Raw genomic sequence first — 13188 nt, forward strand, 5'->3', positions numbered from 1 at the left:
GGCACATCCAAGCCCATTTATTCATTAATCCAAACAAACATGTAAGCATCTGCTTGGTCCCAGGCTCCATGCCAGGCACTGAGGCAGGACGTAGTGGTAAACAAGGCATAGGTCACAGCTTACAAAGGGGTTTACCAGAGTCTAGTTGTGGAAGGAGACAAATCAGCAGGTGGTTTTATTACAGTTTAAATGTCATGATCGCTAATTACATAGCCCTACCCGTCTAGGACAGTCTCAATTTGGATGATGAATTACGTTACCCTCCCAATTATAGGACAAGGGTTAGTGTCCAAAGTGAGGGGGCACATAGGCTGAACATTTAATGCAGTATTCAGAGTGGGGGTTGTACAGGGCTTTATGGGAAATGTGTCTCAGCTGATACCGCAGCCTGATTAGAGTACAGGAGGGCTGGGGAGGGCAGCAGTGGTGCAGAAGGTAGAGAGGTGGTCATTCCAAGCATTGTTGGCAGGTTGAATGATTTAATTGTTGAACAAATAGGATATCATCAGTGCACACACCCACTGGACCTTTCCGTTCCTAAGGAAGCATCTATGACCATTTGGTGTTTATACATAACATTTCTTCTAGGTCTTTGAAGGGAAATTTTATGAAAAATATAATTTTACTCTGTTTCTAGAAGATAGATATTGGACTGAATGATATCTGTGGTATCTTATAGCTTTAAAATCATACTGTATAAAAGCCCATCTCAAACAATCTGCTGCTGGGGAATGATAATCCTTAAGCCCACCAAAGTGTCCCTGTTCTCCCAAGGTAACCACTTAGTTATTTCTCACTTATTCTATTCTGATGGATTTTATTTCTTCAACCTGATTGAAAGCTGTTTTAAAAGCACAGCCTGTATCATCCCATGCATACTGGTCGGTGGCAGTTGGGAAGTTGGTGAGTGGGAATAGAGAAAGCCTGTCTTTTCGGGGGGCGGAGCGGGAGATGTGGTCTTATTATCCCTTCCACCTAGTGACTCTACTTCACCTTTACAAGGTGTTTTAATTCTGTGACTATAGATTTTTTTGTTAATGGTTAGTTTCTGAATTTATTTTTGATGGCATCTTCCTTTCCTCTTCTTTAGGACCTTCTGAGTTATTGGACATGGCAGACAGCGAAACGTGAGTGTTGCCTTTATTACATAGTCTAGATTATTTTCTTCAGAGAGTATTTAGAGAAGAAGGTAGTCTATAGAGCCTACAACAGATAATTTAAATGTCAGTGGTAAGAAGTTCACTTTCCATTGTATTTATAACCATGTAGGGCTAATCTTCTAAATCAAGAATTACACAATAAAAATTGAGAACACGAATCATAACGATCGCATGCATAGTCATTGCTGTTCATCATTTAGCGCTTTCTACGGGCAAGGTAGTTTTGCACGGTGCATCATAGACTACTGAGAAGTCTAAATAAATACATTTACCTTTTTAATTTACTCTTTCTCAGCTGGGGTTTGTGAAAAAATTATGTCCTAATCCCCTACGGCGTGCTTTGTAGTGAAACCTATACCGGGTCTGGAATGCAGCAAGGTGTATGCAACCATTGGAGAATTAGAATATAGTCATTCCAACCATTTTTATGTTCTGTAGTTCAGATGAGAAACTCTCGTTGAGAAGATCATCCTCTCTGGGGTGGTCCTCAAACTCATGATGTTTGTTTGCACCTTTTTTTATTTCTAGGGAAGCAAAATAGCTCCTCCTTCCCAAGTAGGAACAAAGAAAGCTAACCATCTCACCCCGAAAGCCATATAGAAAGCACTATAAAATTTCAAAGACACTTGAAAATAGATAAAAATGGGTGGGGAGGAGCTCAGTAAGTCTGGAGGAGGAAAAGGAGAAAAGAGTAGGATGGAAGCTGAGTGGGAAGAATAGTCTTCTATGGTTATGACTGACTAGAAAGGGAGGACACCATCCGTTGTGACAGAGACTTTGTCCACACACCCCAACCTATTGGCAAGGTTGTCACTTATGCATTTGTTCTAAGGACTGCATTTGATTTTCCATACGCTTTGGCCTTAAACATCTTTTCAGTATTGGACTCAGAATGGAAATCTCCTCCTCCCTGGACTGCCCCATAGAGGGGGTAGAAATGGCTACTTAGCTTTGCCATCTTCCTATACTGAGGGGCCTACGGCCAACAGGGGAGAGCTCATGTTCCCAGCTCTCCCAGACGTCCTCTGTCGTGGCCCATGCCCTCCCACCTGCCATTCACTTGGCATCAGTAGGTTGGGTGGCTTGTGTTGACCTGGTCCTTCCACGCCAAGTCCCCCAGACACTCCACCGAGGGCCAGATGATGGACTGCCAAGCCCTGCGTTGAGCTGCTGGAAAGGCCTCTTGTCTCCCATGCCTGCCCCATATGTCCCTGATCTGGTGCCCCTATGTTCTGCCTGAACGTATCCACAGAGGACATTGTTTCATGGGGCTAGGCCCCGTCGCCCGTCGCCCGCATCAGTGTGTTCAGCAGTGCCACTGGGTGTCACCTAAATCCAACGCTAGTGGTTGAAAACAAAATCACTCAGCCTAGTTAACACTGTGGAGACAAGCGACTGGTGTCAGATAATTATGGTTCGTTGATGACTGAAGGCATTTTTAGACACCCCCTCACCCACCTCCCCCGAAGGCGCCCAGCCCCTGGTCTCCGCTGCGGATAGGGAAGGAGGCGGACGAGCACAGAACCCCAGCAGCAGGGATAGGAAGCTACCCTCACCCCCTCCCTGCCGCCTCCTCCCCCACTCCCACCCCCGCCCCCAACTCCTTTATGGGTGGTTTCCCATTTCATCTTTGATTTAGGGGTGAGACCGCACTGCACAAGGCTGCCTGCCAGCGGAACCGGGCTGTGTGCCAGCTTCTGGTGGACGCGGGAGCATCTCTGAGAAAGACGGACTCCAAGGTAACTTGAGGAGTGAGGGCAAACATCCTCCCGCTGGGCACGATCGCTGGCCCCATCGCCTTCACTTGTGCCCGCAGCAAAGGCATCCTTTCTGTGCTTATGGAAGTGCCTGGGGCTTTGGAAAAAAGGAGGAAAAAATAAAGTGCTTCATTTAGAGAAACTGTAGTTTAAATGTATAAGCACAAAGGGAAGGGTGTGTGCTTGCCTATGGGACTTTATAAACCTCTGAATGTGCTGGCCTTGGGACTTTGGGGTTGTCCTGCCCCCGGCCAGCAGCCAAGTTGCGGGGAGGTGAGGTTCAAAGCCCTGGGAGAGGGGTAGAAGACATCAGCCTGCTTTGGAATTTCTCCTTCAGCGACTTTATCTAGAGTAGCTTCCAGTCTGTGATTTCTGTGGCCCCGCGTCTGGGTGCCCAGGTCATTAGCTGTCTCTGTCAGGATGGTCAGCCAGAGAGAGTGTTACTGCCTTAAATCTAGTGCCTTTATGTTGGCTTTTTATTTTTAAAAGTTTCTTCCTACTTATTTTCATATATTTTTCCCTAAAAGTTAACCCCTGAAGTTAGGGTGGGAATTTCATCGATGTGGAAATTGAAACCAAAAGAGAGCTCTGTGCCCTGAGACCAGGAGCTGAGCCTGAAGCCAAACTCGGCTCTTTTGAGCCGTAGCCCAGCAGATGAGTCATTCTCACGTGGGGACAGAAGACTCCCCGGATCCAATGGGATGGAGGAAGCGACAAAGTAATAAAGTGGGGTTTTCTCCCCTGGTTTGTGTAATGTCTTTGCCTTACAGTGGTCCTCTGGCATCGGGACCTGAAGCATGGTTGGTTTCCCTGCAGCAAAAGGCATGTCAGTCTGGATTTAAAGTGTGTTCATATCTTGAGGGCAGTGAGGCCAGAAACTGATAGCGTGACCTACATGCCGACCTTGAGGGGAAAGATGCCCACAGGTAGAGGTCAGGTGTCAGGAGAAACTCCACTCAGGAGACCTGAGATTAGGCTGCACCAGGAGTCGTTCTTTTACAGAAAGCACCAAGGAAAGGCCTGGAAGCTGGAGCAGAGGAGGAGGTAGAACTCAGTGGTGCAGCCCCAGGACTGTAGCCCAGGAGAAGAGGGGGGGGGGGGGGGGGGGGGGGACGGTTAATACAGAACATCGGTACCGCAGAGGAGCCCGAGCAGCTCTGAGAAACCATCCTGGGTAGACGCGAAGAAAGGACAAACCGTTTAACTGTAGAGAGTTGCAGAGAAGAATTTTAACATAAAGATGAGGGTTTCATTAAGCTAAGGCAGTACATAACCTAAGTTTGGAGCCGATGAATGTAGCCAAGGAACACAGACCTGTTCCTTATAGGACTTGAGCCCCAAGAGACCTCTTGAAGCGACGAGCACCTGCTTTGGTCCACTTTCCCCCAGGGTGTCCTATAACTGCAGTGAACGCCATAAAATAACTTTGTCTCCCGCATGGACCTCTTTTCCTTCGAACCCAGTTCTGAGCCAGCAGCACTGCCTGATTCTCCATTCTCCCTGCAGCCCACCAGATCCCTGCTCTCCAAGGGAGGTCCCTGGCTGCCTGGGTTCCTTGCTAGGGCTGTCGGACATGCTAAGCTGTGTCTGTTACCTGTCTGGTTAGCTAAGTGGGTGTAGGGTCATTTGAAACCGAGGAGCAGCTAAGGGCTCCGTGGGATATTCTTCCCAGATGATATTTGCCCTTAAACTCTTCGTCATGTAACCCGATGGAGAAACACCAACCCTCTAGGCAGGACCGGGGAGGCCTCGGTTTCGGGTAGGTTTGGCTTGTCTGGTCCAACTCACCTTACAGGGCGGCAGTTGCCTACTTAACCATGCAAAGGACTGCTCTTACCTCAGAAAATCAAAGGAAAAGAGAAACAATGGGAAAGACACAAAAGCCTGGGCAAGACACCAGGCCCCTGAGCAGACTCGTCTTGTTTATCTTTCTAAGTTTCCGAATTAGATAAATGGGCTCCACATTCCTTGAGATTGTGTTCTCTTTTGTTGAGTGTGTGTGTGCTTTTTTCCAAAACACCGCTTCCTTATTTTTATGATTATAAATATAGTGCATCTTATGTAGAAAACTCTAGCAATGCAAAGAATATCTAAAAAGATTAAAATCATGAGAAATCTCACACTCTACGACCTATGTACTATTAAAATTTTAATGATCTCTCTTCACATGTAGGTATGCCTGTTTTTCTCTCTCATTTTTTTTTTAAGTCAGTGAAGTCGTACTGTTTTTTCATGCTATTGTAGAATGCTTATGTCCCCCAACATTGTGTTCTAGAAGTCTTACCATATGAAATAGTCTATGCTTCATCCTTTCGGGAGATCTGTTAATTTTTCCATTTTGTAATTTTATGCTAAGTTAAGCAGAACATGATAATTATGACTGGATCTTTTCCTAGATTTTTTTTTTCTTTTTGGAGAGAAGCAATGTCTTAAGAATTCCCCTTGATGCGGAATAGTTCCTTTAAAAACCAACTCAAGGGCCACCTCGGTTCACCTCTCTGAATACTTGGAAGGTAGTAATTCCAACTTCATTAATATTGAAGACCGGATAGTCTATTAATACTGTAAGCAAGATGGAAAAACTTACTGTAGGAACTTTAAGCTAGCAGTTCAATATTAAATGCCAGATAAATAAGTAAAATTTTAGAAAGAATCCAGAGCTACCGTTACTTTCCTTTTATCCTCTACCCACTTACCCTTGTAAGCTACAGGGAACAGGCTTAATTGAGCTTGACACTTGCCATTGTAGTGACTCAGATGAAGGCTGAGAAGCCTGCAGTAATTTTGGTAATACTAGTGTGCACTTATACATGGAGCTGTTTCTTCGGTACAATGACCATGCCTCCATCTTTTTGAATTTAATATCACTTTTTAAATAGATAAAGCATATCACTGAACAAAAATTAGAAGATTCAGGGAGTGTTCGGTAATACCTATATGCATGCAAAAGAATGGAGACCTTCCTTCCTTCTACTACTGAATTCTATCTGTTGACCTCCTTCCAGAAATATCATGTGTGTGTATAAATATACATACAGCATTAGAGTAGGCTGCAAGAAATGATACAATCATTTAAGATGATGTAGAAGAACATTGCATGACATAAATTTTTGATAAATATATCAAATCGCTTAATAAAGTGAAAAAAGTATGTTATATAATAGGATATAAACAGAGTATGGGTTTTTTTTTAACTTTTTTTTTTTTTTTTTGAGAGAAAAGGTGCAAGGGGGGAGGGGCAGAGGGAGAAGAAAAGAGAGAATCTTAAGCAGACTCTGCACTCAGCATGGAGCCCAACGCGGGGCTTGATCTCAGAGCTCTGAGATCATGACCTGAGCTGAAATCAAGAGACAGATGTTTAACTGATTGAGCCACCCAGGTATCCCATAGTATGGTTTTCTGTTTATAAAAATTTTCTGTGTAGAGCCATAGAAAAAGACAAATTGGCTACTCTGTGGAAGGTTAACGGCAGTTAGTTATCTTAGTGTAGTATAGGAATTAATGGTGATTTTTATTTTCTTCCTCACAATTTTATGCTTTTCCAAGTTTATTTAATCAACATTTATCACTTTTATAGTCCAAAATTGACTCTCTTTTTGGAGAGATGAGATATTCTGAATTGGAAAACTTAACTGAAGACTTTGAAACCAGCAAAGAAACATTTTTAGATCATTTACAAGGATCCGGTCCTCTCATTGTCTGCTTGCTGCTTCCCAGGGTTTAGCATCATGGAAGCGTCTGGCATCAGAAGTCCAAATGCCTACTTCCTACTTTTCTGTTCAGTGATTTCTCTTGCCCTTCTCCCAGAAAGAATTGGGGTTCTCAGACTCAGGGTGCCACACCATTTCCTGCTGTAGACTCAGTTTCTCTGAACCCCACTTTCCTCAGATGTAAGCCCCACCTGTCAAGTGATCTTGCCTTTCTCTTGAACTTACCTACCTCATGTGTTTAATGTGGGAATAGATTTGAAAGTGTCTTGTCAACTCTAAAACCATAAGCATGGAAAAATCCTTTAGTGAGTAAACTTGAACACCTCTTTGATTTAAAAAAAAAAAATCTCATTCCAAGTATTTATGTCTCTTTCCTTCCCATTGTCACCTTTAGGGTAAGACACCTCAAGACAGAGCCCAGCAGGCTGGAGACCCAGATTTGGCTGCTTACCTAGAAAGCCGCCAGAACTATAAGATCATTGGCCATGAGGACCTGGAAACTGCTGTTTGACGCTGGTAGATCGCAAAGAGAACCTGAGCAAGTGTATCACCTGTGCCCTCCCGGCAATTGGGCAGCTCCCCTGGAAGAAGCTGTTGGAATCCACAAAGATGTCTTTCTCTGCAAGAATCTATCTGAGACCATGCCACCAGTTGTTAAGGGCTACCAGACATACAACAGAACACGATAGCCCACTGAGGAAGAGGCAGGATACCTGGAGATTTGTGGAATACACATTCCACAAAATTTGATCCTTATTGCTTCCAGCAAGTAGCATGAACTGCTGTGTTCACCTGTATAATTTATTTTCGAGATTCACAGGATGTTCGTACAAATGGCACCGCTCCCTCCTCCCCCATGCATTCACGATTCCTCTGTACCACACAATTCTACTGCAACTACCCACCATTCAAAAAAAAAATATATATGATCTGCTGTCTTTACACTCAGTCTCTGAAGACCACAAGACACTCTGGAGGTCTCTGAAAGCCCTCTGGATGTCCTGCAAAAACGCAACTGTAAAGCTGCTCCCGTTTCCAAGATGAAATATACCAAGACTATTAGTGACTCTTTGCATGTCTCCCCCTCCCTTCCTCATCCCTTGTCATTCTGTAGGAGCTGGGATGTGCCACATGGATAATGTCAACCTGTGTGCTATATCTCTGAGGTATGGTGAGGTGGCATGGGAGGGAACCTGGGGGCCGGCCCTGGCTGCGGGGCTGTTGCTGATAGCCACGAAGGACTGGTTCAGCTTGGGCTGTTTGCACAACCCCATACTGCCTACGTGTAGCCATCTTTGCCTTTTGCTGTGATAGAGACGAGCAAAGGATTAAATGAAGGCCCACGGCTGGTTTGGCGGAATCACTGGATTTTAAGTGCTGTTGAAGTTGCTGAGCAGAAAACCATGTGTGGTGACTGTGGTTACAGGAAATGGAGCACTGTGACAGCGTTTGCTTCTAGACTTTCTCGAGTGATAATAGAAAGCAGGCTAATTGACTTGAAATAAAACAGCCAATGCAAAAGTAGCAACATATGTCAAAATAACTCACTTAAGCAAGAACACAGTCACTGGCGTGTTGCATGGAGGCTAATAAGTAGAGACTCTTGGGTGTAGTGGTGAGAGGGGTCCCATTTTAGGTTTTCCTTCTGAGTGTTTGGTTTTCATTACCCCGAGTAAGCCTTATCCCAAGGACAAAGCCTTGTTTTATGAGTTCCACTGCCGGATTTCCAGGATGGCTGGTTCTTCCCATTGGACGCTTCACCTTTTACTTGTCAGGTCCCAAGGTCATGCCTGATGGCACTGCAACCCCATTTCTTACATACGGGGTAGTCTAATTTATTCTTTTCTCTGTTTCCCCCTACCAGGAAATTCTTAGTAGAAACCCACTGTGGGAGCCCTAACCAGAAATGTGTCTTCTGACGTTGGAATTACAACTTTGAATCCCACCACAGATCACTTGGTACTTACAGGTCCCTCTATTAGAGACTCTGTGATAACTACAAGAGCAGGAGGAAAGGGATCCTAACTTTCAGTGAAGATGTCTACTTGACTTGGGCAGAAGTCAGAAATGAAAGTGGGTGATCCAGGGTTGTTTCAGACTAAAGCTGCTGTCTTCTGAGCTTTCTTCCATTTTGTTCTTAGACACAAGCAAAGTGTTTTCCTAGTGTCTCTGCATGTGAACATATAAATGATTCTATTTCTGCATTCACTTTAAAGGTCCAGTGGTGACACGTTGCTTACCTGAATCGCATTTTGGTCATATATATCATTTTGAGAGGACAGATAGGATAACTGTCTTAAGGAGGAATAGCTTCTCTGGGGATGGGGATAAAGGATCTCTTTAGCTGTTTCAAAACCAAATTGTTGGTGTTATTTCTAGCTGTGGAAGCATAGATTAGTTATGAGTAATTTCCATCTATCAGTCTTTGAGATGGAATTATCTGTTGGGTTTTATGGTGAGGTAAGGAGGATGGCAGTAGATTGTTTCCAGAAACTGGAAAAAAATAGGCTCCAGGAGAATTTAATCCCTGGGCTTCATCTGGGAGTTTTTCAGTTTGGTAGGACTGTCAAAGAGAGGTGGTGATGACAGAAATACAGTCCTTGAAACAGACTGGAGTCTGGCTTTGAATGCTGCCTTCCATTCCCTAGATTGAGCCAAATAGTTGGCCACACAGTTGGTTACCCAGATGCCATCTCTGGGATGAAGGGTTATTTTCACCAACTACCATCTCCTATTTCTTTGTGATGTTTCAAAGCATCCCAGAGAGAATTTAGGGTATAGATGGCTACAGGCCAGTTTAAATAGGTCCAACTGAAGTCACAGTAAATTCCTGGTATGAAAATAGATAAAGTAATGACTACTCTAGGGGTTCTTATACATTTGGAAATCACTCCAAGTTCTCCCCCACAAAAGAGTTCTGCATTATGGATGGGAAACTATGTACAGCCAAGGCAAATATCTTTTTGAAAAAGCAAAGACTCTCAGGAATTGGGTTTTCCAACAAAAGAACATCAAAAATGAACAGAACGGTTACATAGTTAATGGATTCAATATTAAACCTACCTCCTGTAGCATTTTTAAAGTCCTGGCCTTCAGAAGGAGCTGGGGCCATATGCTCCAGGAGTTTCCAGCTCAGCTCAAGCATATAGTATCTCCTTTAGTGGGCCATCAGAAAGGGCAGAAACCAGTGGTCTGGCCCTGGTCTGTATCTGGAAACCCACAAATATTTAAAGGACATAAAACTGTATACTTACAGGAATACCATTTTCCACAAACCCTCTCAGGACAGTGCTGGAGCATGGCTGGCTTAGCTGCCCATCGTCCTCTGTGCTTGGCTCTGAAGAGCCCTTCGTGGGCTGATGCTATCTGCTCGGGGCTTCCATTTGTGGGTTTCAGTTGATAGGGAGGAGTATGAGAAATGGAAAGTTACTTCAAGACAACAGGAGAGAACTTTCAGGTCGTTATTTTCAGAACCACGTATTCCAGAAGTACACATTTAATGGAATAGAACCTGGTTTAGAACCCAGCCTCCCCCAGTAAAGCTGTACTTTATCACATTCAAGGACTGATAGAAAACAAAACAAACAACAGCCACAACAAAAGAAGCCAAGAAGGAAATAAACACCATGGCCACAAATTTCACTTTGAGAGTTCTAGTTACCTTTATGGAGGCTATAACCTAAAACCCATGCAACTTCTAAAGAGAAATTAGCTGGCAACTGCATGGCCATGACCTTAATGACTGCTGATGGAAAGCCCCCACACAAGCCCTGGCTCCCTAGCCAGCCATGGTGGCTGGCCTTAGCACATAAGCAGACCTGTTGGTATTGGGAGATACAAGCAGTTTGCATTTGGACCTTGTAACCGTTTCTTTGCCTAAAGGATTTCTGACATTCATTTCCTAGACTTCTCATAATATCCAGGTTTTATAATAATGTGAGGCAGCAGTTTTATTTTTTTTACATGTCAATTTTATTTCAAATATATAGATTTTTTAACCATAAAGGTAGAACATGCTTTTTATAGGAAAAAAAAAGTTCTAATAGCACAGATGAGAATCACGGGCAAGGGCAAGGTTTCCTCTGTGCTCCTATAGAGACCCAAGTCCCACTCCCCAGAGATAAACAGTGTTAACACTGATCAACATTGTTGCTCGCAAGTTATGTCAGAAAGACTCTGTACATACAGCTCCCCCCACCACACACACACATAGAAATGTATTTATTTGTATACATATGTATGTATGGTGTATATTTATACATATGCTATACACACTTTATTGTATAGGTTTCCAGTAGACCAAAACATTTTAGAAGCATGCTAATCATCTCTCTATGTATAGTAAAGCAAGCAAAGACAAGCTAACAGGAAATTTTCCTTTATTCTTTGTTGTTTTTACGGCTGCTAAGCTGAGTTCTCTTACTGCAGTCACTCCAATTACACATGGCGTTTGCTATTGCCTGCCTGTGTCATAAAATCCATGACCAAGAGGTCTTGTGATTGTTTAGGTTACCTACCATGAACCATGAGACCTACCTGAGCCCAGAGTCTGGTCTGTGCTATTTTTGGATCACAAATGGAGAGTTTATTTCTCTGTCATGCTCGTTCCACTTTACAAGGCTGATTTTGCAGGGCTAACACTCCTTACGTTGCCTAATGATATTTAATGCGGGCATGCTGCTGCCAGGAAGCTGTAGGAACCTGGGTACGGGCTGGGGTCTGAGGAGCCTGGCTTGCTTCCCATGGGAGTAGTTCACGAAAATCACTGAAAACAGTGCCATCTTAAATTCAGTTGTGCTGTTTAAAAATGAGATAGATCATTGTTGAAATAATGCACCATAGCCATCAAATAAAACCAATTGCTCTATTTAAATGGGTTATTTTCAGTTTGGGTAAGAAAAATGTAGAACATGTATTAAATGAGAGACTTTTCTAACTGATTTTAAACACTTGTATAAAATCGTTTCTACCCAGGTCTCACTAGAACCTTCTCTGAATCTCTCTACTTTCTCATTCTCTGAATTCCATATTCAGATGATTGCTCTAGTTTTTTCTCTGTCTGGTCTCTCAGATGGACTTTGGCCCCATCCCTTTCTGTGTCCTGATCTTCACTGATCTCTAGTCCCTCTAGTTTCTGACCTTGTCAAGAGTCCTCCTGGACTTCTGGCCACCACCTTCAGTCATTTTGTCATACAGACACTCAAATATTCCCCCAGGTATTCTTCTCAAGATGGATCAGAATGAAATTACCCTCTGGGACAAGTACCATTTTGCCTGAAGGACAAATATATGTCCACTGACTTTGATCACCCTATAGAGTTACAACATGCCTTATGCTGAGAAGCCATCTGCCATAGAAGTTTAGCACACGTATGTCTTAGTCCTTCCGTGGTTGTCCACGATCATGGTGGCTTCTTCCACATCCAGTGACGTAAACCATGTGTTCCCCTAAATCACCTAGATGACTGGATTAGGTACGTGTTATACCCCTAGTGGCCATCCATGGATTTTAGACTGTCTCCCCAGAGTTTACTGAGAACCCTAAAAATAGGAACTGAGCAAGGAGGAGTGCCCTCAGAAAACCCACTCTCCCAGAACACATAGTACTGACCCAATCCCAGAAAGAAAGCAAAAAAAAAAAAAAATTCTTGGGCTGTTGAAGCATTGTCATTTAGAGATTTGAATATTGAATGGTATCCTCACGGTAGACAGATTCTAAAGTCTATATATGTATTCAGGCATTCTGCATGCAATCATATGTTTGTGAATCAAGCATACATTTGTATATTTAATCATTTATATGAAAAGTAATTTATCCCTTGCTCTGCTGCAGGCAACATGCTAAGGATCTAAGAATGAAGGCAAGAGCCAAAACTCTTGAGTTCATGGAGCTGGCAGCCTAGGAGAAAAGACAGATTCCAATAGCACATGGTACCAGGGAAACATGCCCTGGGGAACCCATCAGGCTTTTACATGCCAGTCACTCTTCAGCCAGCAATGTCTGAGTTCTATGAAATATGAAATGAGAATATAAATATTAAAGAAATGATATTTTGCATTTCTTTTTCCCAAGAGTCTTGGTCCTGTTCTTAAAAATGTATTTGCGACCAAGACTTTAAGATGACACAGAAATACGACGCCAGTGGGAGCTAAAACTCATGCTGTTTTTCAAGGATGGAACTAGAAGCAATAGGCAAAATTTGCAGTGGGTTTTGACTGAATACAACAATGAAGTATAACTATTGTCTTAGAGTGGAGTGGGCAACCTTACAGAATTACATGCATTCAGCCCCTGGGATTGTTTGTGAACAGAGGCTCCCTGACCATCTGGAGGGATGCTGTGATTAGGAACCTTCATCTAAGGAGCTGAAATCAGATGCTGTGAGTTTTTGAAATTTGGGGTTTTTTTTTAAATAATGAATGGCCGGACTTCATTTTTAAAATTTATGAAAATCTTTGATTTTTTAATGTTTAGAACACCACATTGAGGGGAAAAATCTAAGAGAGAATGACTTTTGGTTCTCATTTAAAAAATTTTAAACCAACTAAGCCTGAATTTAA

The 13188-nt window shown here is 43.2% G+C and overlaps 1 protein-coding gene across 8 annotated transcripts in view; it reads left to right on the forward strand.

Annotated features, from left to right (window-relative positions):
* DGKI (diacylglycerol kinase iota) overlaps positions 1-7543 on the forward strand; it is a 430951-nt gene extending 423408 nt beyond the window's left edge. For all 8 annotated transcript variants that reach the window (XM_032868387.1, XM_032868409.1, XM_032868419.1 and 5 more), the window contains 3 exons: positions 1091-1127; positions 2800-2899; positions 7022-7543. In XM_032868387.1, the coding sequence (XP_032724278.1) occupies positions 1091-1127; positions 2800-2899; positions 7022-7138 (254 nt within the window). In that variant the 3' untranslated portion in view covers positions 7139-7543. The remainder of the gene's footprint in view (positions 1-1090; positions 1128-2799; positions 2900-7021) is intronic.
* Positions 7544-13188: the final 5645 nt, after the last annotated feature.

The sequence above is a fragment of the Lontra canadensis genome, unplaced genomic scaffold (assembly GCF_010015895.1).
Source record: "Lontra canadensis isolate GAN:19392208 unplaced genomic scaffold, GSC_riverotter_1.0 scaffold2, whole genome shotgun sequence".
Lineage (NCBI taxonomy): Eukaryota > Metazoa > Chordata > Mammalia > Carnivora > Mustelidae > Lontra > Lontra canadensis.